The sequence below is a fragment of the Canis lupus genome, chromosome 20, assembly GCF_048164855.1.
Source record: "Canis lupus baileyi chromosome 20, mCanLup2.hap1, whole genome shotgun sequence".
In the NCBI taxonomy this organism is placed as follows: domain Eukaryota; kingdom Metazoa; phylum Chordata; class Mammalia; order Carnivora; family Canidae; genus Canis; species Canis lupus.
Window position 1 is genome coordinate 58,746,579 of NC_132857.1, and position 27,123 is coordinate 58,773,701.

Here is a 27,123-nt window from a genome sequence, read left to right on the forward strand (position 1 = left end):
AACATGCTGGGGCTGCAGAAAGATACATAAACTATTTGTATATGGTCCATGGCTGCTAAAGGACCCATCTTCATGAAACCTTTTGGGAGGTATTCAAGGATTATTAGTCCCATTTTACAGATGAGAAAGCCAAGGCTCAGAGAAGTTATCTATACTTAGTGATAGAGCCAGAATTTTTTTTTTAAAGATTCATTTATTTATTCATTCATGAGAGACACAGAGCGAGAGGCAGAGACCCAGGCAGAGGGAGAAGCAGGCTCCATGCAGGGAGCCGGACTCGGTCCCGAAGGCAGGTGCCCAACCCCTGAGCCACCCAGGTGTCCTAGAGCCAGAATTTGTGTGTTTTTTTTATTTTGTATTTTTTTATTTTGTATTTTTTTAGAGCCAGAATTTGTAATTAGTCTTCTGACTTCTATGTCAAATGTTTTTATGACTTGATTGAGAAAATACGTGTGTGTGTGTGTGCGTGCGCGTGCACTCCTGCACCCTGACTTTTGTTAAGTGTCATGAGTATAACCAAAACCAAAGTATGGAGCTTTAGAAGCTAGAGTGAACAGTAAAACCTAGGGAAGATTCGCAACGTGGTCTGGATGTGCAAGAGCAGTAGGACTTGCAGGATAGACTGTGGAAGGGGGGGTGGGTGTTGCGAGCCATGGCTCAGTGGTAAGACCACATGGTTTGTTTAGGAAACAATGAATAGATGAGTCTGGCTGGAAGCAGTTTAGAGCCAGTTTATGTAATATTTTGAAGGCCAGGCCAGGAATTGTCATTTTAGCTCATTGGCAAAGATCTATTGAAGGCTTGTGAAAAGAGGGCGATTTGGGATAAACATAGAAATATTTCTATTTAAAGGTCACAGGAGATAGGCGGTTTCCTTGAACAGCCTCACACGGGGATATATATGGATTAATTAGCAATTCAGTAGCAAATGCCTTTGTCAAAGGGAATTCAGTGAAAAACCAGAAAGTTCAGACTCTTCATGTGATGAATTGGCAGCCTGTTTGTTCACTTATTCCATTCAAAAAGCATATATGGAAATCTTTTGATTCACAGGTTCTGTTCTAGTTGTTAGCTGGTCCTGTGATGGGAAATGTAGATAAATGGAAAATTTCAGTAACTAATAAAAAAAGGTTCCTTAGGAGGTTTGTATGCCTCTGTCTGTGTCTCCCTCCGCCCTCCTTATCCTCTGTTTCCCTTTCTCTCTTTACCTCCACTTCGAACTGTCTGGATTCAGCTCTTTGAGCTCTGTTTCTTTTGGCTGCAGAGACCATCAGAAAGTGCTTTTGCTTCATTTTTCTCAGCATCATATATTTTATGAGTTTAATTGATAGAAGAAATATGCCCAAGTGATGTCATGTCTGAAGGGTAAGAGAGGAAACCTAAAACCCCAAATCTTGGTAAAGTTATATTAAGCCCAGACCTTGGAACCATAAAAGACTAATAAAATTATGCCAAATTGTGTGACATACCCAGTTGGCATTGCGTCGCAGTTGAGTTGAACCCTCACCTTCACTTCTAAGGAAGTTCTAATTACTGAGTTTTATTTATTTATTTTTTATTTTTAAAAATTTTTTTTCTGAGTTTTATTTATAGGTAGATATTAGCTTGATTATCTGAATAGTTAGACTGTTTGAAAATACTGTTTGTAAGAGAAAAAAATGTGCCCTTTTCCAGTTGCCATTAGGGCTTCGATATTACCGACTTCACACTTATTGGCAAGAACAGTCTATAGACTTTCAAAAAAAAACTTTTTTTTTTGCCAGACTCTGAGAAAGTCTGGTTTAGGTCAGACCAGGAAACACTCATTCAAGCTTCTACAGTAATTTGTTGTCTGTGGATAGTTCGGGGTCACGGGGGGAGGCAGACCTGTACGCACGCAGCCCACCCACGAGAGGAGGTCTGAGTGTCCAAAAAGAAGTATATGTAGTTAAAACAATGGGTTGCCGACCAGGCTTATTTCAAGGTATCGCCAGGTGAGCAGCGGCTTCCCTTGGCGTTTACCAAGTGCTGGATGCTTTGCAGGCGTAGATCCCTGCACGTACCCACCGTTGGACAATCTGGCTTTTGTTCCGAAGCAGTGTCCTTTCTCCTGTACCTCCAGAATTCTCGTGGACACGTTATGTATCCTTCATTCTCATGTTCATCACCTATTTTTTTAAATATACTGGTTTTATTTATTTTTTAAAAGATTTGTTTATTTTAGAGATGGAGGAGCAGAGGGAGAGGGTGAGGGAGAGAGAGTTTTAAGCAGACTCTGTGCTGAGCATGGAGCTGGACACGGGGCTCGCTCTCAGGACCCTGAGGTGACCTGCGCTGAAATCAAGAGGCGGACGCTTCACCGGCTGTACCACCCAGGCATCCCATCTCCTTTTATTTTTTTATGGTCTTAAGAACACTTAACATGAGATCTTACCCTCCTAACAGATTTTTAAGTGCACAAATCAGTACTGGTAACTTCAGGCAGAGTGTTGGGCAGCAGATCTCTAGCACTTACCTTGTGTAACTGAAACTTTATACCCATCGACTAGCAATTTCCAGTGTCCCCCTCCACTCAGCCCTGGCAACCACCGTTCTGTTCCGGCTTCTAAAAGTTGGGCTGGGGACGCCCGGGTGGCTCGGCGGTTGAGCGTCTGCCTTCAGCCCAGGGCGTGACCCTGGAGACCCGGGGTCTAGTCCCACATCGGGCTCCCTGCGTGGAGTCTGCTCCTCCCTCTGCCTGTGTCTCTGCCTCTCTCTGTGTCTCTCATAAATAAATAAAATCTTAAAAAAATAAATAAATAAAAATAAAAGTTGGACTGTTTTAGATACCTTTAAACAGGCTCATATGTTTGTACTTATTTCACTTAGGACACCTCAGGGGTCATCCCTGTTGGTACACGTTGCAGGATTTCCTTTTCTTTTTTTTTTTAAACCACTAATATTCCATTGGATATATTTACATTTACTTTTCACTTTTTATTTTGATACTGTTTAAAATTTGAAAAAATTAGAAGAGTACAGTGATCCCTCTTATGCTCTTTATACAGATTTAAAAATTATTAATATTTTGTTTATTCTGTTTATGCATCTGCTTTTGTAAACATACACCCTTTCTAACCCTTTGAAAGCAGGTTACAGAATTGTGCCTTTTCCCCCCTAATTATCCCAATGTAGATTTCCTAAGACAAAGACCTACTCTTATTAACCACGACACAGTGACCAAGATAAGAATGTTTCAATATTGACACTTTCTTAGTCCAGTCTGATTGTTTCATCAGTTATCCCACTGTCTTCCATTACTTTTTTTTTTTTTTCATTTTTATCTGTCCGGGATCCAATGCAGGGATCATTTAGTAGTTGTGTCTGTGTAGCGTCCTTTAACTTGGAACAGTTCCTTATCTTTGCTTTGTCTTTCATGACTTAGTGTTTGTGTGTGTGTGAATATATAATATTTTTTATGAGTTCTAATTGTATAATGTGGAACTTTCAGATGTACAGCCTGTCGATTTGAAGAATTCATGTATTGCAGCATGATTAACACAGTAGCATCAGCTACCACCGCTGCTGTGTCACATAATTATTATTTTTTTTAACTACATTTTCCTTATCCACTCATCTGTTGATGGGCGTTTGGATTGTGTTTGCGTCTTGGCTGTTACAAATAATGCTGCAGTGCGTGCAGGTGTGCAGATGCCTCTTTGAGATTTTGATTTCAATTATTTTGGATAAATACTGGAAGTGAAGTTGCTGGATCATATGGCAGTTGTATTTTTGTTTTTGAGGGGAACTCCTTACTTTTTCCCATAGTGTCTGTATAACTTATATCCCCCCTCCCCCAACAGCGCTCAAGGGTTTTAGTTTCTCCACATCATTGCCAACACTTGGAACCTCTTGGTTTTTGTTGTTGTTGTTTTGTGGGGTTTTTTGGTAACAGTCATCCTGACGGCAGTGAGGTGAATGTCACATTGTGGTTTTGACTGCATTTCCCTGATGATTAGTAATGTTGAGCATCTTTGTAGATACTGTCGGTCATTTGTACGTCGTCTTTGGAGAAATGCCTGTTCGAGTCCTTTGCCTATTCTTTAAGTTGGATTATTTGTTTTTTTTTTTTTTTCTTTTGCTGTTGAGTACTGGGGTTCCTGAGAGGTTTTGGATATTGATGTTTTGCAAATATTTTTTTCTATCTTGTAGGTTACCTTTTACTTCATTTCCTTTCTGTGCAGAAGCCTTTTAGTTTGATGTCGTCCGACTTGTCTGTCATATCCCTAAACATGAGGAGCTAGTTCCTAATGACCATAGCTTCATTTCTGACCCTCTCGTAGTGAGCAGCGGTTGAAGGACAGCACAGCATGAGTCTAACCAGAATCTAACCAACAGTATGTGTGACTCAGGCTGCCAACGTGTGCCTGGCAGGGGAACTTCTTAGGGTCTGATCTGTAGTAGGCAGATTCCAGGCAGCAGCTGCCCTGGCTTTCCTTTGCCAGGCTTGCCAGTCTTTTTTTTTCCGGAGGCAAAATTTCAGGTTTTGCTTGCCTTGTCATTTCTTACTAGACTAAGTCGGCGGGTTGGAGCTCACTCATCCGTCATTCTGCTGAAGGGCTTTTAAAACCAACACCTCCTTTCCCGGTGGCACCTGCTACCACTTCTGTGCAGGTCGAGCCGTTCACCACCTGCTTCTCAGCACATTCGTTGCCGCGCATGAAGCAGGGGCTCAGATGGCACCTGTCACAGTGGCACTAAACAGGAAATGTTTTGTTTAGTGGTTCTTAAAAGGCATTTGTAGAAATTGCTGAGCTTCGTGTGCCTGTTATCCTAGCCTTGACTTAGGACTTCTTTATTATTTCGTGTACGTATAACTGCTGGTGCCTACATTTAATGCAAGCGATTGGAGCCATTTATGTTTGGTTTTGATCTTGAGTCCGTTTTGTGATCTGGTTTTTTTCCATAGTCACAGAATTTTTTGAATTCCAATTGGCAGCTCCTCCAAGACAGTGTCTCCTCTTCAAATGCTAGGGGAACATTTTAGTTTTAATTCAGTGCTTTGGACAGGATAGCAGAGAGTTCTCAAAGTTAATGAGGAAGGTCTGGGAAATTTGGTGGTATTGGTTTCCCTTCTAAGGTTTTGGTCAAAATGACTTCTCAAAAGACAGGCTTTTCTTAAAATTCTTGAGACCTCAAAAAAAAAAACAAAAAACAAAAAACCTAAATATTCATCTCTCTCTCTCTCTCTCTCTTTTTTTTTTTTTTTTTTTGTACAAATGGCAGGCGCTCCAGAAATTGGACTCGGGGCTGTTCTCTGCCTTCTGGAAAACATCTCTTATATCCAGGCATCCAGAGCCCCAAAGCTCTGTGTGCCCAAAGGCGAGAAGAAAGGTTCTCAGGGCAGCCAGCATTTAGGGACTATGTTCTGGTGGTCCCGGCATTGGTTTCCCATCCCTCCACTAAATAGTCTGTCCCCTTGTTTTTTCCTCTGGAATCTGAGAGTGTTCCCTCCAACCCTCGTGTCTCCAGGAAGCTGCCCTGAGTCACCAGAGAGGCCTGATTGTTTCAGGACCTCATTAGACCTGCTCTCATTAACACATATTCAGAAGGACTTTCTTGGGCAGAAAGTGGTCTCTAAGCGTCTGATCTGGACGTTAGGGACTCTCTGAATGCTGTCATCCATAAAAACAATGAGGCAACTGGCAAAATATGCCAGAATCAACTTTTTCAGAATTCTGGGAATTAGCTAGTCTTGCAGCAATCTGGGGAGCTTTTATTTAGGAAAAACAAGTGAATCCTGGTGTAAGAACAGCTGGTTTTGTGGCAGTTCACTTGCCCTGACTCCCCCCGCCACCCCCCCAGTTCCACAGAAGCCTGGAAAACCAGCAGCTCCGTAATCACAGTGAAAAACCATCAGCCTGGCAGCCGGCGGACGGGCCGAAAGGAAATGAGGTTCCTTCCAAGCCTGTCCTCCGCCTCCTCCCACATTAAGCTGTGATGCACCGTGAGAGTGAGAACCGGCCAAGAAGCCAGTTGTACGCTGCTGTTACGGGAACATCCCCATGAGCTGTTGACGGAGGCTGGGACCCATCAGAATCCCATGGGACGGGAGTGGCTCGGCTGCCTCGGGTGTCCCAGACCAGGGAAGCCAGTGCTGCCTCTCGGGGACAGTAGCACAGTGAACCAGACACGCTCGGCCCAGGTAGCCTCTGTTTTATGAGGTTTCATCATGACTTCAGGAAGGAAAGATCGTAGCAGTTGTTTCACTGCGCATAATTCTGCGAGGGTACATGTGCCAGTTCCCTAGATTCCCAGAAGCTCCCGCACCTCCTGCGGAGTCACACACCGAACCCCGCATAAAGCTCAGGTCTGTCCAGAGAGCTAACCTAGGATGACGCGCTCGTGAAGGGCGGACGCAGGCCAGTCTCAGCTGCGGTGTGTTGCACCTCATTTACGTGCGTCGGCGTGACTGTGCCTGCAGCGTGTGCTTGGGATGGCTGGTCTTGAGCTCCCGGAGTTTTTAATTGGTGACTGATGATGACTGTGATCTTCCAGCCTGACCTTGAGGGAATCTGCGTAACGTGTACATGTGGTGAGCCCCGTGGCTCACTGGTCACCGTCGTCCTCTCTGTGTGCAAACCAGTAATCCTCGTACTCAGCCTTCTGGATGTCCGCATGGACAAGCGCAGCACCAGGGAAAAAGATTTTTTTTTCAAAGTCCAGTTTTTCTGATGATACTGAGTGCTTTTGTTTCGTGTGTTGTGGTGGAATTGGGCCTACACCATAGAAATGTGAACCCTGCTTTATGAAGGTAGAGACACCCGCTTTCCACCCGAGAGGCCTTTGGGGAAACATCCTCCAGGGTGATTGAAGTGGAAAAGGCATCGTGATCACACCTTAGCTCTCTCGACCATCCACAAGTGCTGTTTTTATGCAGCTTTTCCCCCCTCTGTTTGGAAAGTCACACAAATCCACTGTAGAAAACTAGAAATACAGACCAAAGTGGTGACTCCAAGGATCACAAGAGATGGGTACGTTTTAAATCCGTCTTGGTAGCAGTTCGTGTTCAGTGATGCTCATTATCATGTCACTGTTATGAGACTCACCCCACAATTTGTCCATTCTTTTTAGATTTACTTCTTGAATTAGAACCCTGTTTAAAAGCAACTTTCATGTGCCTAAAGACCGTTTCCCGGAAGAGGTCTGTGTTAGCTCCGTCAGACCTGGCTTGATTGAGAAAAGGTTGATTCTATGGGGATTTTGAGTATGATACCCTACAGGAGAAAATGACCTCCTTCGGGTTGACCTCCTACTGGTCAGCTCTGTACCATGTTGTCCTGTGCAGGGGTGTGTCCTGCTCAGCTTATATCCTACATGGAGACGTGCATGCAGCGGAAGGTGGGGCTGGGTTTGATGCGCACCGAGCACGTTTCATACAGGGGTTATCAACATACTTCTCCATTGCTTCCTAAACTAAGGCAGAAGCAACATCTTTCATTACCTTTCATTTTTCCTTAACACTTAGTAGGGTTTAGCATAAATAGGAGATGCTTAATAAAAGCAACTTTGGAGCTTAAGCACAAGTTTTGGGTTGATTTCCTGTGGCTGATAGAGAACATCAGAAGCCAGTACTTGAAGTTTTTATTTAAATTCCAGTTAACCCAGTATAATGTTAGTGTCAGGTATACAGTATAATGTTCAGCCCTTCCATACGTCGCTCCGTGCTCATCACGACACAAGCTCCTTAATCGAGGCCAGTACTTTAGATTGCTCACCTTGTCCAGGTAACCTTGTTACAGTTAAGTGGATCCAGGAAATTGTTAGTCTTAACTCTTGTTGGTATTTTAGGTCAACTTAAGAGGATCTATTCAAATCAGCTACACAGGGACATGTTTTTTGGGTACTCCAATACATTGGAGCTGAATTTAAAAGTATCCAAAAATTTAAAAAAAGGTGATGTTACTCAGTTGATCATTAAAGCAAATAAACTAAATGTCTAGTTAAATAGATTTAAATCTATTAAACATGCACAAAATGTGCGTGTTGAAGTGTAGAGTAATGCACATGCTAACCCATGGCACAGTCCCTAAAATCAAACCTAAGGGATTTAACGTGATCCTAAATTATTTTCAGATACTTTGTATTTGCAGAGGTCAAGAGTTGGTGATCTCTCTCCAGGTGCATTTACTTAAGGGGAGAAAATTCTTTTAGAAAAATAATTCCAAAATATGGGGCAAAATTTACTATTAAATAAAAAAAAAAAAAGACCCACTTCATTTTTCTGGTAAGTGATACAGAGTGAAGATTTAAAAAGAAAACTGCCGGGGTGCCCGGGTGGCTCAGTCGGTTAAGCGTTTGCCTTTGGCTCGGGTCATGATCCTGGGGTCCTGGGATCGAGCCCTGCATCGGGCTCCCTGCTCAGCGGGGAGCCTGCTCCTCTCCCTCCCTCCGCTGCTGCCCCTGCTTGTGCTCTCCCTCTCTCACTTTTTGTCAAATAAAAAAGAAAACTGCTTTCCTGGGCGCCTACGTGGCTCAGTCCCTTAAGCATCTGACCCTTGATTTCGGCTCAGGTCATGATCTCAGGGACATGAGATCAAGCCGAGGTTCCATGCTCAGTGCAGAGTCTGCTTATCCCTCTGCCTCCCTCTCTGCCCCTCCCCTTGCACATGCTTTCTCTCTAAAAATGAATAAAATCTTCAAACAAAAACAAAAACAAAAACTGCTTACCAAGTGCATTGGCCACTGTGTTCTGAAAAAGATGCCCAGATGCTGCTGTTCTTAGCAAACTGAGCCTTAACCCTGCCTGGTGAAATCATTACTGGGAGTGGGGAAATGACACCTATATAGACCCGGTGCTGTCAGAATGACGGATGTGAACATTTGACAAAGAACTTGCCAGCACAGATGGCTGTGGCGGTAGTTTTTGCACATGATAACCTGACAGATTGTGCTTGAGTTGCAACTTGTAAAAAGAGGCTACCCTAAATCCCAGGGAGCACCCTTGGAGTCTTGTCTCTTACTTTTTATCTGCTGTGTGTTGTCATTTCTTTGGGCTTCAATTTACTGATCTGAATCAGGAAAGATTGTCTAAAGGATATCACAGATCTCCTTTGGCTCTCAGTGCTGATTTTTCATTATTGGTTGTAGTGGTGTTTTAAAAAAATATATTGTGATGCTGTCATTTTATTTTATTTATTTTTAAAGATTTTATTTATTTATTCATGAGAGACACCCAGAGAGGGGCAGAGACACAGGCAGAGGGAGAAGCAGGCTCCATGTGGGAAGCTGGATGTGGGACTCCATCCCGGGACCCGGGGTCACGCCCTGAGCCACCCAGGCGCCCCCTGAAGCTGTGATTTTAAATACAAGTTCAAATGTTGCCTTTAATTCTCCATATTTGTATAAACCGAAATGGGAGAAAAATAAATTTTAAATTAAATGCCTTACACCTTAGAAAAAAATGCTTATCTATATATTTTTAAGCAGAGAATATCAATAAATAAAATACACATTGTTCTTATTTATTGACCTATATTTTTAAGATCCTTAAATATTGTAAGTATTCATGTGCTGTTTTATATTAAATACATTTTAAGTGTATATCCAGGATGTATATTTGAGATTACCTACCTACAAGAATAAATAGAAACCTTCTTTTGCTGCTAAGTAATTAGAATATTATAATTAATCCATTTTTGCTACTTTCTACAAATAATGCAAGTAATGACAAACACACATCTGCTTCTTAGAGTCTTAGTAAAATCCTGAAGCTGAAGAACTTGATTAATAAGTGAAAGGAAGGAACCTGCTCATTAAAGAGAGATCTTTACGTCATACTTTACATCATACATTAGATGTGTATGTTTGGTCTACTTGGCAAAATCATTCAAATGTCTATGACAGTGATGCAGAAATCTGCACCTGTGTGGAAGGGACTTGTGCATCTTCTTTACGGAGTTACTTGCTTTGGTCAGTAGATCTGCAGTCATTGCTGCACATAAATATAATTTAGCAGAAGACAGTTGATTCCCTTGAAAAATCACCTTTTTTTTTTTTTTTAAGATTTTATTTATTTATTCATGAGAATACACAGAGGGGAGAGAGAGAGAGGCAGAGACACAGGCAGAGGGAGAAGCAGGCTCCATGCAGGGAGCTGGACATGGGACTCGGTCCTGGGACCCCGGGGTCATGCCCTGGGCCAAAGGCGGCACTAAACCCTGGAGCCACCCGGGCTGCCCTCTTTTTTTCTTTTTTAAGCGTAATCAGAGATATCATTGTTTTGCTCTGGTAGCCACTGCTTCCAATGAAAAATGCTGACTGTCTCGTCAGCTCTCCTATGCTTCGTAAGTGAAGCCATTAAAGAAATACAAAGAAATGGCAGGGGTGGGGGGAGCTTTCTCATATAGAGTAAAGACCACATGCATTTGGGCCAGGTTGGCCGTGTGGTTACTATTTGAAGAGGCACCAATCTCCTGAGCCCTCCGTGAAGTGTGTGAGCAGACATGCTCAGGCTGGGGCTGTGGCAAGGGGACATGTTCCACAGTTGTATTTGGATATTGAAATTATGCTTACTATCACGAAAATCTGAATTTGTTTCCTTAACTTTGTTTTTTTGCATTTAGAAGAGAATTAGGCCAGCCTCCATTGCTGCAGTTTTATTTCCAAGTGTGTATAAGGCAGGAAGTCCTTAAATAAAGCAGTCTTCTTTATTTCCCCCTGGTTATGGTAAACTATTTTTATTATAGAAGTTTTTCTAATTATAGGAAAATTAGAAATTACGTGTGAACAAAAAAGAAAAATCTACACTCACCTGAGATAACAACTATGTAATTCATTGCATTTCTAGCATATTTTCTTCTGTTTTTCCTTAACACGTGTGCCTATGCATATGCATGTAAAACAGACCTGATGCACGTCATTTGGTAAAAAGGTAATAATAAAGCATTCTTCCCGAGGCTAGCATAAGCAAGCTAAGTTTTATACATTGAGGTATATGGAGGCAAGTGACACGTTGAAGTGCGTTTCGCAAGTATATTTGGGTCATTCGTAGGCTTATGTGAAAAAATCATCTTCTATTTCATAGTTTTTGAAAAGAAAAGGAATTAAGAGGGCTGCTCAGAGAAACCGTTTCAGACAAACTTGTCAATTCAGTTTTCAGCTCTTAGCCAGGACCTGCGGGACTTTTGAAAGCGGTTAACATTCATCAGAACTTCCTTTAAATGTTTTAATTAGCTCAAGAAGAAGGCAGGCCTGTGGCTCATTTTGCGGATCATTTCTGCAGTTGACGCTATAGGAGAGTAGGTGACAGTTCTTAAAAATTGGCGTGTGTTTCGGGCGTGGAGCTGCAGAGGAAACCTCACGTGGGCGCCCGCGTAGAGCTGGCGCGCCCGCGCGTGGTGGTGGGCGCTCGTCCACTCGGAACTCCCGGGCGGGAGCTCGGGCCGAGCGGCGCGGGCTCTAGGACGAGTCGCCTTAACGCTGAAGCCGCTGCGCCCGGTGGAATCTCAGCCTGTCGTGTCTCTGCTTCGGCCTCCACGCCTGGCTTCAGCGAGGCTCGGGCTGAGGAGGCATCTGAATCCTTAAAGTCCAGCATCACAGGCTGGTATCGAGTTGCTGATGTAGGCCTTGCCGAGGCCTAAACTCGCAACAGGGAATCCTGAGAGCAGTAACGCGAAGGTGCAGCTCACCTTGGGCCAGAGGATTCCAGGTCTGTGTGTAAACTCACTCTTCACCGGGTTGCAGACGCAGTCGGCCGACGTGTCGCTTCAGTCCCGTCTGCAAATCTCGCCTGGCTTCCTGATTAGGAGCCTGGGGTGTTCATGGACCTTGTGCACGATCCGATGCGTTATGTGCCCTGAACGAGATGGAGTCTCCTTGTCCCTAGTGTCTGGCTTGACTAGATGATGACCGGACACAGAATCATGTAGGCCTTGCAGCCTGCGGACATGGCTCTGCGGCGATGGGCTTGATGGTGGTGGCTTCAACCTGCAGTCCTCACTCAGGTGCAGGCAAAGACAGAGAACAGGTTCCATTTTTAAAGTGCATGTGCCTGTGCTGAGAAGGTAATCTATAGTTTTATAGAAATTTCCCTTTTTATTTGTAGATATAATACTTTGCCAAGCAGAAGAACCTTGAAAAATTCAAGATTAGTGAGTAAGAAGGATGATGTACACGTGTGTATCATGTGTTTACGTGCCATCATGAATTACCAGGTATGTTTGTGTTCTGATTCTTTAAAAAAAAAAAATTCTCAATTTGTCAGATTTATATCATGTCCTCTTTGGTTTCTTTGTCTTATTTCTATTTGAAGTAAAAATCAGGATTTAATGCTATTCTACTAAAAAGGGTCTGGTTCGTTTTAATACTCAAGGTTTAACTCAATGCCTGTATTTTAATTGGGATTTATCCTTTGTGATGTATTTACGGAAGATAGTTTTCTCCTACAGTCATAGACTTGTGTAGATTACTTGGTAAATGTTTGTGACCATTGAAGATTAAGCTGCTGCTCGTGGGCATTAACGGAACAATTTTAGAACACGAGGAATGGATAGACTCTCACGTGGGTCAGTGGTTCTCAAAGGGTTAGATGGTAAAAAGGTGAGAAGTTATTATTGTCTGTTGGATTAGTGGTTCTTTTTTGAATTTTTAAAGATTTTGTTTATTTGAGAGAGAGAGCACACACGCAAGCACAAGCAGGAGGGGCAGGGGCAGAGGGGGACGCAGACTCCCCACCCCAGCAGGGAGCCTGACTTGGGACTCGATCCCAGGACCCGGAGATCATGACCTGAGGTGAAGGCAGGTGCTTAACCAACTGAGCCACCCAGGCGCCTCTGGACTTAGTGGTGCTTAATCTTTATAAGAAGCACCTGGAGGATCCTTGTTACAAGGGCAGATTCCTCCTATGGGTGATTTTTTTTTTTTTTAAGATTTTATTTATTTATTCATGAGAGACACAGAGAGGCAGAGACACAGGCAGAGGGAGAAGCAGGCTCCATGCAGGGAGCCCGACGTGGGACTCGATCCCAGGTCTCCAGGATCACGCCCTGGGCCGAAGGCAGGTGCTAAACCGCTGAGCCACCCAGGGATCCCCGCTATGGGTGATTTTGATTCAGGTGATCACCATCATAACAGAGAGATTAATGTGTGTGTTGGATTAACTCCAGCAATAGAGTGGAAGTTGGAGCCTGGAGTATCAGGAATGAACTGACAGGGTCAAAGTTAGATAAGCAGAACTAGGGGAAGAATCAGAAAAACATAATTGGAATATAAAAATAGGACTTGATATCCACGAATAGGGATGCTACAGGTGGGTCCAAGCAGAGGTGGAAAATAAATGCATAGGTGGGGAGGGTCAGTATTAGAATTCGAACCCGACATAAGGATGCTGAATTGAATTTGAGAAGGGAAATGTGTATTTTATTTCTTCTTTCAATCACTATTTTTTGAGCATTGCCAGATAGACCCTGTTCAGAGCAAAGGGAATACATTAAATAAATAAATGCCTCAGGGAACTTACTGTCTAATGAGGGAAGATAGATGATAAATAACTTGAGAAATCATACAGCGTTCTAGATAATAATGATGGTGAATTGAAACAAAAGCTAATACTTACTCCCCGCCCAAAAAAAACCCCAAAACACAAAACTAACAGAGTACTTTCTAATAGGACCGGTGCTTTTAAGCCTATTTATTTAAAGCTCATAACAGTCCTACACGATTGGTAATGTTACTCTCCGCAATTTACTGATGAGGGAACTGAGACACAGAATTAAGTAATTTGCCGAGGATCATAGAGTCAGTAAATAGATTAAATCCAGGAAGAATGGCTCCAGAGAACTGTTACTAATACTGTAGAAAAATTAGCCAAGAAATGGGAATAGAAGTGATGAAAATGTGTGTGCAGTTCAGGGAAGCATCATGGAGAAGTAGCAGTTGTCCTCGTAGCAGTTGTAACTAGGGAACAAGGTAAGAGCTTCTAGGGAAGGAAGAATCTAGATAGAAAAGGGGGCGAGTGCAAAGGCCATAGGGCGGGAATAAGTTTGCTGTGCTTGAAGCGCAGAAAGGAGACCGGGTTGTCTGGGTTGGAATAAGGGAGAGGAGAAGAGCAGGGGTTGAAATCTGATGTTAACACGGGGTCCCGGCTGGGTAGGGCTGTAAGAATCAGTGGGAGGATTTGGCTTTACTGCGGGCGGAAAGCTTGTTGAACAGTTCTGAGGAAACCTGTGACATGACCTGGCACTTGATTTAACGTGACCTTTCTAGCTTCTGTGCTTAGGGTTGACCTTGGAGGGCAAAGGCACAAGGAAGTAGATCATCTAAGAGGCGGCTGCATTGGGCAGCCTGGGTGGCCCAGCGGTTAGCGCCGCCTTCAGCCCAGGGCATGATCCTGGGGTCCCGGGATCGAGTCCCACATCGGGCTCCCTGCATGGAGCCTGCTCCTCCCTCTGCCTGTGTCTCTGCCTCTCTCTCTCTCTCTCTCTCTCTCATGGATAAATAATAAAATCTTTTAAAAAAGAGGCTGCTGCATTAATCTCAGGTGAGTGTTGATGGCGGTACGGACTGGGATAATAGTAGAGATGATGAGAGGTGACCAGATTCTGGTTTTGACAGTAGAGGCAGCAGCATTGGCTGTGTGTTGAGAGGAGGGTGGCTCCGAGGTGTTTATCTGGGGCCCGTGTAACGGAGTTGCCATCTACTAAGGTGTGGAAGGCTACAGGATGATCAGATTTGGGAGACAAGATTAGGAGTGAAGTTTTCGGGATGTTACCGTTGAGATGGCTGCAGTCATCCAAATAGAGACCTTAAGTGGGTGGTTGGGTATGCCAGCCTGGAACCCAGGGCGGAGGTCTAGGCTGGAGATAGAAATTTGGGAACTAATAGATGGTGTTTAAAGCCAGGGGGTTGCTCGAGAGCAACAGGGGAAGACAGACAAGCAAAGAGGTCTAAAGTATGAATCCTGGGGCATTCTGCTGAAATGTCAGCAAGTTGAGGAAAACCTGATGGACTCCGAGAAGTAGCCAGGCAGGTAGGAGGCACGTACAGCAGGTGTTTCAAGGAGAAGAGAGTGCGCAGCTATGACCTGTGCTGCCGCTAAGTCTTGTAAGATGATAAGTGAGGGGTGGCCGGGGGCTCAACGAGGTGGGTGGTTGGCGATGCTGGAGAGAGCGGTTTCCGTGGGGAAGAGGGAACGAACCCCCCCCCCCCATTAAAGTGATTGCAAGAGGCACAGCAGGAGGAGAGTAGAGGTTAGGGGGTGGGGGCTGGGCGGGGACAAGGCAGTAGATGGACACAAGGTGTAGGGTCAAGACTTTGCTGTTGTGACTGTTTAATTGGGTGCGTTTGCATTGTTTGAATGCTAATGAATCAGGGAGAAAGAAGAATGAGGGATGGGTGAGTTGCTGGGGAGGGATGGGATCAAAGACTCCAGTAGAGGGGATGGCCTTGGTTTAGAGCCCAGGAAGGTTCTTCAGGAAGAGGTGAGGGACGTACGCTGTGGACCTATGGGACGATTGACGTGGGGGTGAGAGCTTTTAGAAGCTGTTTTTTTCCTGTTGGCTTATATTTTCTCAGTATAATTAGGAGTAAGGTCGTGAACTGAGAGTGAGCTTGGAGGAGGAGTAACTCCTCAAGTCCGTAGACTCCACAGTGATTCTGGAGCCTGTTGTTAAACCCGTGATGTCATTTACCTACCAGGCCTCAGGACAAGGCAGGTCTTCCTACGGGCTGGTCCCAAAAGCCGTTGCCTGGAGTGGGGACTAGAAGCAGTGGTTGTCAACCCTGGCTGCACAGGGAAGTCAGCTTAAGAAGAGAATTTCAGGTGCCAGGGGCCCATCCTTGAGATTCAGAGTACATTGGCCTGGGGCGTAGGCTGGAAAATCAGCGTTAGGTGTTTGTTGACTCTTCCACGTGATTTTGTTGAGCGGCCAGATTGAGGATCACTGGACTGGAGCCTTTTCACCATTTTAATAAAGAGAAACATGGGGTTCAATCATAAAGAATGAGAATATGGCCCCTTGATAATAATAGCATGATTCCTAAACTTTTTCGTAGAGAATCTCTACCACACGGATGTGCCAGAGACGTAAATTCATTTATGACGGCATAACTTGCATTGGGTACAATCTTCAGGTTCTTTTTTTTTTTTTTTTTTGGTCAACATATAGACAGTCCCCTAAGTTGACGCCTAATGCTTTGTTTTTTTTTTTTTTCACGTTGATTTTAGTACGGCTTCAACATGGTCATGTCTCATCCACATGCTGTAAATGAGATTGCCCTGAGCTTGAACAACAAGAATCCGAGGTAAGTTCACCTTGTTATTTTTCAAGTGCAAATCTAACTAGGGAAAGAAGAGAGCTAGTCAACACTTAGGTTAGAGCTTAGAAACTTTAAAGGGCACCTCTTTGAATCGAGGTTGCCAGTGGGCTCCTTGGCTGTGCAGAATTTTCTTCTCAGCTGAGTTGTAATTTCCCATGTGGTGCGGTTGAGCAACTGTGACGACACTACCCCTTCCTTCACCGTTTTCTTCAAGCTTTCCCTTCTTTCGAGGCCTGGTTCTTAGCATCCTTGCAAATTTTGCAAGATTTGGGTAGAGAGCATGAGGTTGCCGGGTTGTTAGGACTGGGGCCAAGAGGGTTTTCCTGCAGACTGAGTTGCACCACTTACTGCAAAGCTGACTACGGCCACCGGCCCCTGTCCACACTTCACTTTGCAACCTTTACCTACGTAGGTTTATGACCAAACAAAAAAAGAAACAGAAAACAAAAATAACTGTGCATGCAAACTGCTTCTTCTGGTCACTTCGTTATTCAGAGCACAGATTGCCCCCAGCAGCCTGTCTTCATCCATTTATTCTACTTGCTATGAGAGGTCTTCCATTCTGGTGAGGCATTCTGCACTTGACACATCTTCACCAGACACCTCTGTATTTAAGCTCTGTACCTGAAAACTTGTTAGTACAACTAAAAAATCTAATTACAAATGAGACCCTTTCTGTTATGCAATGAAATGAAAACTGTGAAGTCCTATTTAAATGTTGAATATTATTTCAAACTTTCTCTGATTATAGTTTTTTGCAGCTTTGTGACCGTTTCCTTAGTTTACTAAAAAATCTGGGTAGTCATGCTTTTTCTCTGCCTTCTAGGGTAGGGAAGTTGTTACTCATTTTTCTTAAGATAATTAACACTGTGGATTAACAGGCCAGTCTTCATTTAGAGGTTGGCAATGACTTTTTTCTTGGGGAAAAAAAAAATACTGAAATGATCTTATTATGAGAAAACAATGCTGTTCTTGATGTTGAATCTGAAAACTTAGACTGTATTACTAACGATTTCCTTCTAAAAGTATTTCTGGTGGAGTTTTCTTGAATCAGAAAATATCCTAGCACTGCTGTAATACAGCTCCACTCAGATCATTGAAGAAGTGGTGGTGGAAACTCACGTTGTCTTAGGGGGTGACACCTTTATGGCACCATTTGCAAATTAGCAGGTCTGAAATGTAGGACTTTAATTTCAGTAGATTTTGAACTTTTTGGGCAAATGTTATTTCTCCGACTCTAAAACCAGGGAAAACATTTAACCAGTGGGTTCTTTTCTTGAAAATTCCCAAGTTCCCAGTTGTCTAAGTTTATCAGTAAAGCTTTTTCAAACCTATTGTACTGAGTCACCCACTGGTAGAAGTGAAAGACGAATCTTCCCAGAATTTTCATTAGTGAGTAATTTATAATTTTGCGAATGGGAAACATTCCTTCTAAATCTGTTACCTCACATCAATCGCATTAGTAAAGGTTTAAAAATGTACTTTGATATAAATATACCTTAGTAAAAGTCTTTAAAAAATAACATAAGCAAATATTTTATTATTCCAGTCATCTTGGAAGGAGGGAGAAGCTGACTCATCATGTTACTTTCACTGATTTTTTTTTTTTTTTTTTTTTTGCTTGTTTCTTCTTGTTTCGACAGAACAAAAGCCCTTGTCTTAGAACTGTTGGCAGCTGTTTGTCTCGTCAGAGGCGGGCATGAAATCATTTTATCAGCATTTGACAACTTTAAGGAGGTAGGTTACTTTGTAGTTTGCTCACACAAACATATTTGGAAGTCTTTGAACAGAGTGATTTACCTTTTCTGTGTGTGTTTTATTAATGAGGTATAATTAACCTTAGTTTCACGTGTACAACACAAGGACTCAATATTTGTATTGTGTCACCACAGTAAGTCTAGTTCATATCCATGGCTTACCTTTTTATTTATTCTGGGGCCTAAGGGGTATAATAGTTAATTTTCTAAGATGTCAACGAGGGAGAAGTGATGTACCTAGTCTAAATTATCTTAAATGGATGCGTTAAGCTTTCTTTGGTGTCTCGTTTCCAAGAAAAGTTAAAAACTTTTTTTGTGGGATCCATTTTACTTTGGAGAACATGGAATTGCCAGTTTGAAAGCATGTTTTGTTGAATGTCTGAGGTTTTCGTTATGGTTGATACTTGAGCATCCACCATGTACATGTTGTGGACTCTTTGATCATAGTAACTTTCCCCAAATCATAAGTATTATCATTGCTGTGCTGGATGCCCCCAAAAGACTTCTCGAATACACTGATTTCAGCAGCTTGTAATCTTAACCAGGTGATCCTGTCCTAGACAGTGGACACGCATGAAAATGAAAACTGAAACTTCCTCTGAAATGACAGAGGAAGAAATAATTACTTACAGAAAATATGATACCGAGGATGGTGGCCCAAACCATCAAGACACAACAACTGAAAAAGTTGCTAATTTCCTTTGGTGGTAGTGTGCAGGGTGACATGGCCATGAAGAGTGCCTGTTGGCCCCCCTACTATGTGTCTAACATCTGCGCCCCTAGCATCTGAAGTAAAGGCACTTGGAGCCAGGCTTCAGTAGGGCTGTCAGCCACGCTGTGCCTTCTCTTGGCGATCCCCTTTGATTTCAGATGCTTCTGGATTTGAATCCAGATCTCAGAGGGAAATCTAGACTCTCTCTTACCTTTCCTGGGAGCCTCTGGGTAGAACCAAGCTAGTATTTGTTGAAGACCTACTATATGGCAGGTGCTATGCCAGGTACACCCATAAAGTCAAGTGGTTCTATGGGAGTATATGAGACATGTATTAATGTCCAAAGAATAAACTAAAATTCCAAATACTTTGTTTGCCCGTAGCCATATAGCCAGATAAGCGGCAGAGCGAGGACAGGGATTTGGTGCTCCTGATCCTGAACTTCTGTTTTAGGTGGCATTTGGGCCCATCTGTGTGTGAAACTCTGGGGGGAAATACTGAATTAGGACCTCAGAGCCATGTCCCCCACCCTACCCCTTTCGTTGGACTTACTACCCAGCTTCCAGATGTACTAGCAAGTGACCCATGACCATGTATGTAGGCTAGAAAGCCTCAAAGATGTCAGCAGGAAAATCAGTACTCTTGCCTTTTTATTTGTTTCCCTCCCTTTAGTCACTGCTTTAAGATTTTGATGTTATCCATTTTGTTAATGCTGACCACGGACAGAATCAAATACTGTCTTTTTAGCTATTCAACCTCCGTGATAATAAAAAAAATATATATATCCAGGTTCCAAGAATATGAGGAATAAGAGTGAATCTTTAAATTCAGACTTTGGTTTTTTAAAAAAGGCTTTAGAGATAACAAATGTATGAATGCTTGTCTGTGCATGTGTTTATATATCCTATATTAGTACATAAAATTTATAAGTAAAGAGATATATGTTTGGGGAGATGGGTCTAATAGGAAAGTGAAACAGCATGTGAAGCTAATGTAACTCCCAAATCTTTATCGTTTGATCATATTTGGACATATCACCTAATTCCTTCCACATCAGAAGCACTTCACTGTAGAGTTATCAATGTGTAATGTTATAAGCAAGATCACAAGCATGTGACTATATTGGAGGTCAAGTTATGTCCTAATGTTATAATTGTGTACAATTAAAACCATTAATGCATGAAGTGGATGTTAATTTTGTTTCCTTTTAGGGAAAAGAGAATGAATGCCTTTCTCATGCATGATGATACTTGCAGAGTTGAGTTTTAATGACCTGGTATCAGAATTGTAGATGGTTTAGCCATTAGGGCATAGTGGGTGCATGCAGTGACCTCAAGATGTAGAGTCGTGTAGACAGACCAAACAAAAGGATTACCCTAATAGCCATGTGAATGAACACAGGGCAGGAGCATGCACCTCAGAAACTTTATTCTTATGGCTAGGTAAAGGAGCACCAATCCATTTATCTGTTCAACCTTAGGGCGAGAAAGTATTACTTTTGTGTTGATCCTTTTTTTTTTTTTTTTTTTTTTAATGTAATACCACTGTCAGCCCAGAATCTTTTGAATTTCTTCCTTTTCTCTTTTCTACCATTTTATGTGAGGGTTTTTTTTTTTTTCTTTCTTATACATCATGGTCAAGAGGGTATTCTTTAATCATCTTAGCAAAAAATGTCAGTGGAATCTCCTGGGTTTAGGGAGATTTGGGAGCCAGCTGTTCCTGATTACAAAAAGTTGTACTTGTGATCTCAGGTGCTTGTGCAGATGGGGTGTTGGTGAGAGTAATGTGTATTGAACTGTTCATGGCAGGAAGAGTACCATACCAGGTACCAGGATACTAGGGAGTAGGGCCAACAGTCTTTGCCTTTAAGAAGATTGTTTTTAAAGCTTTTTATCCCTTTTAGTAAGTTGGGATTCCATTCCTCTCTTTAAGGAGGATGATGGGATTACCCTTGTTTTCGCTGGGGGGACTGATGGAGGTTGTGGGGTTTGACATGAGACATCAGTATCTTGTTTTGCAAATAAAGTAAAGGGCATTAGAGGAGCCAGATTCTTTGGGCTTTGATCATTATTAAAGCACAGCCAAGCGTACTGTTGCAATGTGGCACCAGATGCTAAAGGGAAGTTTAAAGACCATGCATCTTAAGTATGTAGCAGGATGTTTTCCCCCTCTACTTCTTGAGCCAACAGCTCCATTCTGTCCTATTTGACTACCTCTAATTAATTCAAATGTAAATAGGAGGGTATCTCTTAGCTTTTGATAGTCTTTTATGTACGATTCCTGAAATTTCTCAAATTTTAATTAATATTCAGAATCTCAACAAGTTTGGTTTTCTGTGGTTTTGCAACGAATTTCATCACATATCCTTATAGTATCTGGAGTCTGTGCCTTAGCATTTCCAATTTAATGATATCTGATGGCCAGAGGAATATTAACCCAAGGCCTTGCTTTTGTGGATGTTGAGATTGAGGCTAGGCCAGGTGTCACTGAGGAAGCACATATATCACCTCAGTGTGTTTGAGGATAAATGAGTTCTGACACCAAGCATGGTGACATGCCTAAAAATTTGAGCATAGTGAGTAGGTAAAGACTAAACCATTTAGTCAACCATAATGCTCTTTGAATTCTTTTCTCTTAAAAAAAAATTTTTTTTTTCTAAATGGAATTAACACATCTGGTTTCGGTGTTGAAACATCTCCTCATGAAAATTTATGGTCCTCAATTTGAGGACCAGGGTGAGAACAAGGAGTCATCTGTTTTTCCCTAACTGGCTAATTTTGCCATGTGGAGGGATCTATTACCATCTTGTCTAAATTGATACTTTCTTAGTTGCATAGCAATATGTCTTTTTGAACATTTGGCCTCCTAGACAGGAAAAAATACATTTGGAAACAAAGGTCGCTCTCTTGGTATTTGCATGCATTCAGGGTCTTATTTGTGAGAAGCAGAAACTGACTCAAACCGTAGAAAGGGTGGATTGGAAGGAGGTCGAGAAATGCACAGGTTGACAAGATGCCCAGAGAAACAGGCCTGGAAAACGGGCAGGCGTTCCTGAAATGTGGGAGACTCTCCGGCTGTGTGCCCTTGAGGCCTCGCCACCATAAACACTACTTGAAGTTCTGATTATGCTCTTCCTTCTCTCCCAAATGACATGGACCACAGCTAGTGATCTGCTGGGTCATAAAAGTACACTTGTGGGTTAAGGACATGACCTACCCCCACTTTACAGGTATAAACACCGTTTAATCCAGTTTCGACATTGAGATCTTCTACCTAGACCTTGCCCTCCTACTTTTCTGAGTCTTCCTACTGGTTTTCCATTCTCTTCTTTGTACATCTGACAAACTGCCTTTAGAAAGTGTTTCCAAGAGTCTGACAAAAAGAAAAAAAAAGTGCTCCCATTTGAAATCAGAGGGACAGATACTGAGGCCCCGTAGACTCTGTGACGGAATGGCCTGCTATGATACCAGTAATAAAGCTCTTGGAGGGCTTTGAGCTACCAGCTCCCCCAGGATGCTGGGACGTGCACCTGGAATTCATCAGGATTCCAGAATGATTATAACTGTGTTCTCTTCTGCTTCCAAAATGACAGCATCTGGCTTTAACAAAGAAGCCTGAGGCTTGAGTTTGGTTATTTGGGGCCCACCTCCTTCCTACTCCTGCCCTTCCAGTGTGGGAAGGCAGTGCCGCGTGAAGTGAGTCACTCAAGGCCACCAGTGCTCCTGAATGCAGCCGTCTTGGCAGTAGTCATTCATTTCTTCGCCTTTTTCTAGAAGGCCTCCTCAGAAAGTTGATGTGGTTTAGCTACCGGGCACCCGAAAGCACTTATGCTACACGTTATTAAGTTGATTTAAGAAGGCCTGTCAAGTTTTATTTACAGTGGGCCAAATTGGGCAGGAAGGAGAGCAGACACTTTGGTGCGCTTCCAGTGTCCTTCTGAGTTTAATCCCGTCTAATCTAACCTCTCCAACGTTGGAGGGCGTAGGATTATAAATCCAGCACAAGACCATTCGGATGACTCCTTCCATGGTAAAAATGTTCCTCATGGAGGGAAGGGTACTTTTTTCAGTCTCTGACCGAACTATAAGCAATGTATTTTCTCAGCTCTCAAGCTGTGAGAGCCATAGCTCAGAGCATGAGGCCAGAACGAGGCTAACCTGATTCCCCGAGACTCTTCTGTGGACAGTGTGTCTTCGGTGATCAGGAAGCAGAGTCACAGCAGTTATTTTTTTTGGACAGTTGCTGCTGGTGTATAATAAATTACACCAGACATCGTCTTACTGTGCCCAGGAGGCCAAGCCGGGCGTGGTGGGGATGACTGTCCTGCTCTGTCACGCCCAGGGCCTCATCAGGGAAGATCCTGGGGACAGGAAGTCATCTGGAGGCTTCTTCACTCACGTATCTAGCTTCAGGGCTGAGATGACTTCAAGGCTGAGCTCGGTGGGACCTGCCAACCAGAGGGCCTCCGTGGGGAATTCCCTGTGGCTGGGGGCTGGCTTCCAAGAGGGGAGCGTCCAGAGGAGCATCTGGAGATCAGGTCTTCAAAGTGATAGAAGTTCTCTCATGTCGTCTGGGCCAGTGTCAGGTGTCATCAGTGTCATTTCTGCTGCATCCTTTTGGTTATGAGTGAGTCACTAAGGCCAACGCAGATGCAAAGGGGCACCGATGACTTGACTTCTCAATGGTGGGTCACAGCACAGGAGGACATGTAGCGGGGAGATGCTGCCGTGGTCGTCTTTGGAAAATACAGTTCACCTCCATGACTTCTAGTACGTCTCTAGTTGTTCCTCTTCTGTTTTCTCTCTTTCCTCAACCCAATACTTGGTTTTGCCTCAGGACTGAAAGTTTTATAAGCTTTTTCATTGGAATTAGAAAGATGGTCACCATTTCTTTGAAGCCAGTTTACTCTGGGCAAGCCGTATTTTGGGAGCCTTTCTAGAGGAGAAAGGAGCCATTTACATAAGATTTCTGAGCCCCCGGTAATGAACTAGTTATTTCTGTATCATCTGTGTCTTTATCATCTTGTAAGGAAGCGAAGGCTGGTCTCCTATTGGTCATTAAGGGATGACTCATGCTAATTTACTGGAAGATTTTTCATGAATATTTGAGTGCCCCTTTGTGTCAGAAACATCGATAAACACTGGCGATGAGAAAATGAGTAAGACATAGGCCCTACTCTTAAGGAGCATCTGAATCCAGTTAAGGAAACAAATATTTTGACAGCGAAACTACTAGGCTTTATAAAGTTAAGTGTTGGATGCTTTGCAAGAGGAGTAACCACCACCAAGAGGAGGCGGAGGAAGGCAGGCAGATGGGACAGGTGCTCTTGGGGGAAGCTTCCTGTAGGAAAGGGTGCCTGAGCTGAATTTAAGATGAAGAAGTTAACCAGGTGTATTAGTTTCTTACTGCTGCTGCAGTAAATTGCCACAAACCTAGTGGCTTATAACAAAGCATACCTTCCTGTAGTTCTGTTGGTCATGTGCATAAAATGCGTCGACAGAGTGACATTCTTTTGGGGAATCCATTTCCTTGCCCTTTCAGTTTCCAGAGGCTGCATACATTCCTTGGCTGACGGCCTCTTCTGACTCTAACCCTCTGGCCTCCTTCCTTCGGGTGGCCATTGTGATTCTGGTGGGTCTACCCAGGTAATCCAGGGTAGTCTTCCCATCACAAGATCCTTATCTTAATCATACTTGCAAAGTCCCTTTTACATGGATGGTAAATATTCATGGGTAACAGGGATTAGGACGTGGACTTCTTTGTGGACATCTGTGTGGAGGCGGCCTTGGCCTAGCATACCAAGCGAAGGCGTCCTTTTACGCAAAGGAGGTGGCATCCCAGTAAAGCTTCAAGGACTGTAGTTACTGTAGTTTACCCTCCATTCGTAAAGGGAGGGAGGGGATGGGAAGAGACAAGGTGGGATGGGAAGTGAGGGGCGGGTGAGGAAAGACTTCATGTCTTATTTCAGGGTCCTGGTGCGGCCCTGGAGCCTGAAGCAGCAAGGGGCAGCAGAGGAAAAGGTGTTCTTCAGGCTCCTCCAAGTACTCGCTTAGAACCTCTCTCTCGGGGGGATCCCTGGGTGGCTCAGCGGTTTAGCACCTGCCTTCGGCCCAGGGCGTGATGCTGGAGTCCTGGGATCGAGTCCTGCGTCGGGCTCCCTGCATGGCGCCTGCTTCTCCCTCTGCCTGTGTCTCTGCGCCCCCCTCTCTATCATGAATAAATAAATAAAAATATTAAAAAAAAAAAAAGAACCACTCTCTCAGCAAAGAGCTAGCAGTTACATTTTGCTGCAAGAGTCCATTGGCAGTGAGCTCAGCATGAGGTCACTTGGACAGAGCAGGGTGTGGTTAGGACTTGAGATCTGCTTTAGAGATCTTGCCATTCATAGTTCTCATTCCTCGGGCCTCTTCCTCCACCGACAGTCATCTGCTCCTTCAGCCCTTAATGTCTACAGAACTTTTGCTGTGGCTTAAGGGAATTAAAAACAAAACAAAACGAGGGTAGGGGAGTGGTACCTGGGAGCAGACAAGACCATCCTGATACCTGGGAGATGCTTTGCTTTTCAGCCTGGCTCTAACTCCACCCTCCCCCTCTGTGCAGGAGCCTGTGATCAGCTTACACCACAGGGGGCCTCGTCGCCTATTTCATTCATAGCAGCCTCTTAAAAACAACATGGCATTGCTTCCTTTTGTGTTTAGTCATGAAAAAAATGCTATTTCTAAAACCGGGCCCTTAGCCAACTGTGAAATAGTAGGCATATGTGGCCTCGTGGCATATTCCGGGAAGATAAGCGTGAAAGCCCGCAGGAGAAAACCAGGGCTGTGTGTGACTTCAAGGCCCCCATCGATCCGAGCCTGGCACAAGCCCTACACTTGGCACTTTCCCCGGGCAAGTGCTGCTTTGACCTTCAGAGGGCTGTGGTTGTAAGTACACACGGACCATGTGAAGCTCTGCTGTGACTCGATGCGAGAACTGGAGTGAAAACTGACAGCTCTGACCACAGCGTCACCTACTCCAGGAACCGTTAGGGTGCGGAGGTTTAGTTCCTGGGCAGGATTTGGTTGCCATTCTGACATTTATTTCTGCAGACTAATGTTCGAGTCTATTTCAGAGTCACTTTGGTTTCTTCTTTCTGTGTGAAAGAACGCCTGTCTATTCTTTTTCTCCCTCACTCCACCCTGACTTGTATAACAAGGAGGTTTTTTTTCTTAAGTCTGTATCTTGGGTCTTAAGTATACCTCGGTATTCTATATTTGTTCTAGCTGCTTTTTAAAGCAGGTTTATATTAAGTGAAACCAGAATTGTTTTAGAATGTCAAATCCAGATTATAGGTTATTTTTAGTGGTCATTAAGTCCAGCGCTAAGCAATGGCTGAGTCCTAGACCCAGAGCACTATATATATGTGTGTGTATGTACATATTATATGTATGTTTAATTTTATTTATTCACGAGAGACACACACACACACAGAGTCAGAGACCCAGGCAGAGGGAGAAGCAGGCTCCATGCAGGGAGCCTGATGCGGGACTCGATCCCAGGACCCGGAGATCATGAGCTGAAGGCAGATGCTGAGCCATCCAGGCGTCCCAAAGACATGATTTTTGTACCACAAAAGCTTCAGTTGCCTTGAGAAAGACAGGGTTGACCTTAATAGGTAGGTAGTTAAGGACTAAATGTGTGCTACGGTCAACAGAGGACAGTAATTCAGAACTTTAGTAATTGTGCTGATTTTTTTCTTCTATTTGCTGTTCTAATTTAAACTAGTTTTTTGAGTGTTATTGCCACTGAATATGCTTATTGAGCTTGACTCCCTGTGTGTGAGTCAAGCTCAGATTTCATTTGAAAGTTAAATACTTGGAAACCTTAAGCACATTTTTTAAAAAAGTGATTTGGGCTCCACAGTCAGTACATAAGGGCTTTGTTTGGTTGGTTTCTTTAAAACTAACAAACAACTGTGTTCAGAAAGAAAACACGAGCGGAGTTCTTGAATGTATTCCATTTTATAAACCTTAGCCTGCGGCTTATATCATGGGTACAGAAAGGCCTCTACAAAGCCAGAAATTGAAAGGCTGCCGGGTATCGTTTGCCGCGTCCTAACGGGCTGCTGGTACCCTCCCATCCCAAGCTCCACCCTATGATGTAGGAACGAAGAAGAGCAGGTTTAGAGTGGATTGGCCTGCTGCGTCCTTTAGTAAATGGCGACCTTGGGGTTTTTACCAGACCATTGAGCACAAGACGGCTCAGAGTCAACCTTATGTAACACGGTGTCACACACCACACGCTTCTGGGCGTGTTCACGTGACGCCTTCAGCTTTCTGCTGCAACGTGACCGTAGTTGGAATGGTTATCGCGTGGGCAGCTTACTGGAGGGTTTTATTT

The 27,123-nt window shown here is 43.6% G+C and overlaps 1 protein-coding gene across 12 annotated transcripts in view; it reads left to right on the forward strand.

Annotated features, from left to right (window-relative positions):
* The window catches only part of FMNL2 (formin like 2), a 261,812-nt gene that overhangs the window by 186,126 nt on the left and 48,563 nt on the right, over nt 1-27,123 (forward strand). For all 12 annotated transcript variants that reach the window (XR_012013348.1, XR_012013349.1, XM_072789227.1 and 9 more), the window contains exons 7-9: nt 12,065-12,173; nt 16,184-16,260; nt 17,919-18,012. Coding sequence is in view for 10 of the 12 variants with exons in the window: in XM_072789227.1 (XP_072645328.1) it covers nt 12,065-12,173; nt 16,184-16,260; nt 17,919-18,012 (280 nt within the window). In the remaining 2 variants the exon portion in view is untranslated. The remainder of the gene's footprint in view (nt 1-12,064; nt 12,174-16,183; nt 16,261-17,918; nt 18,013-27,123) is intronic.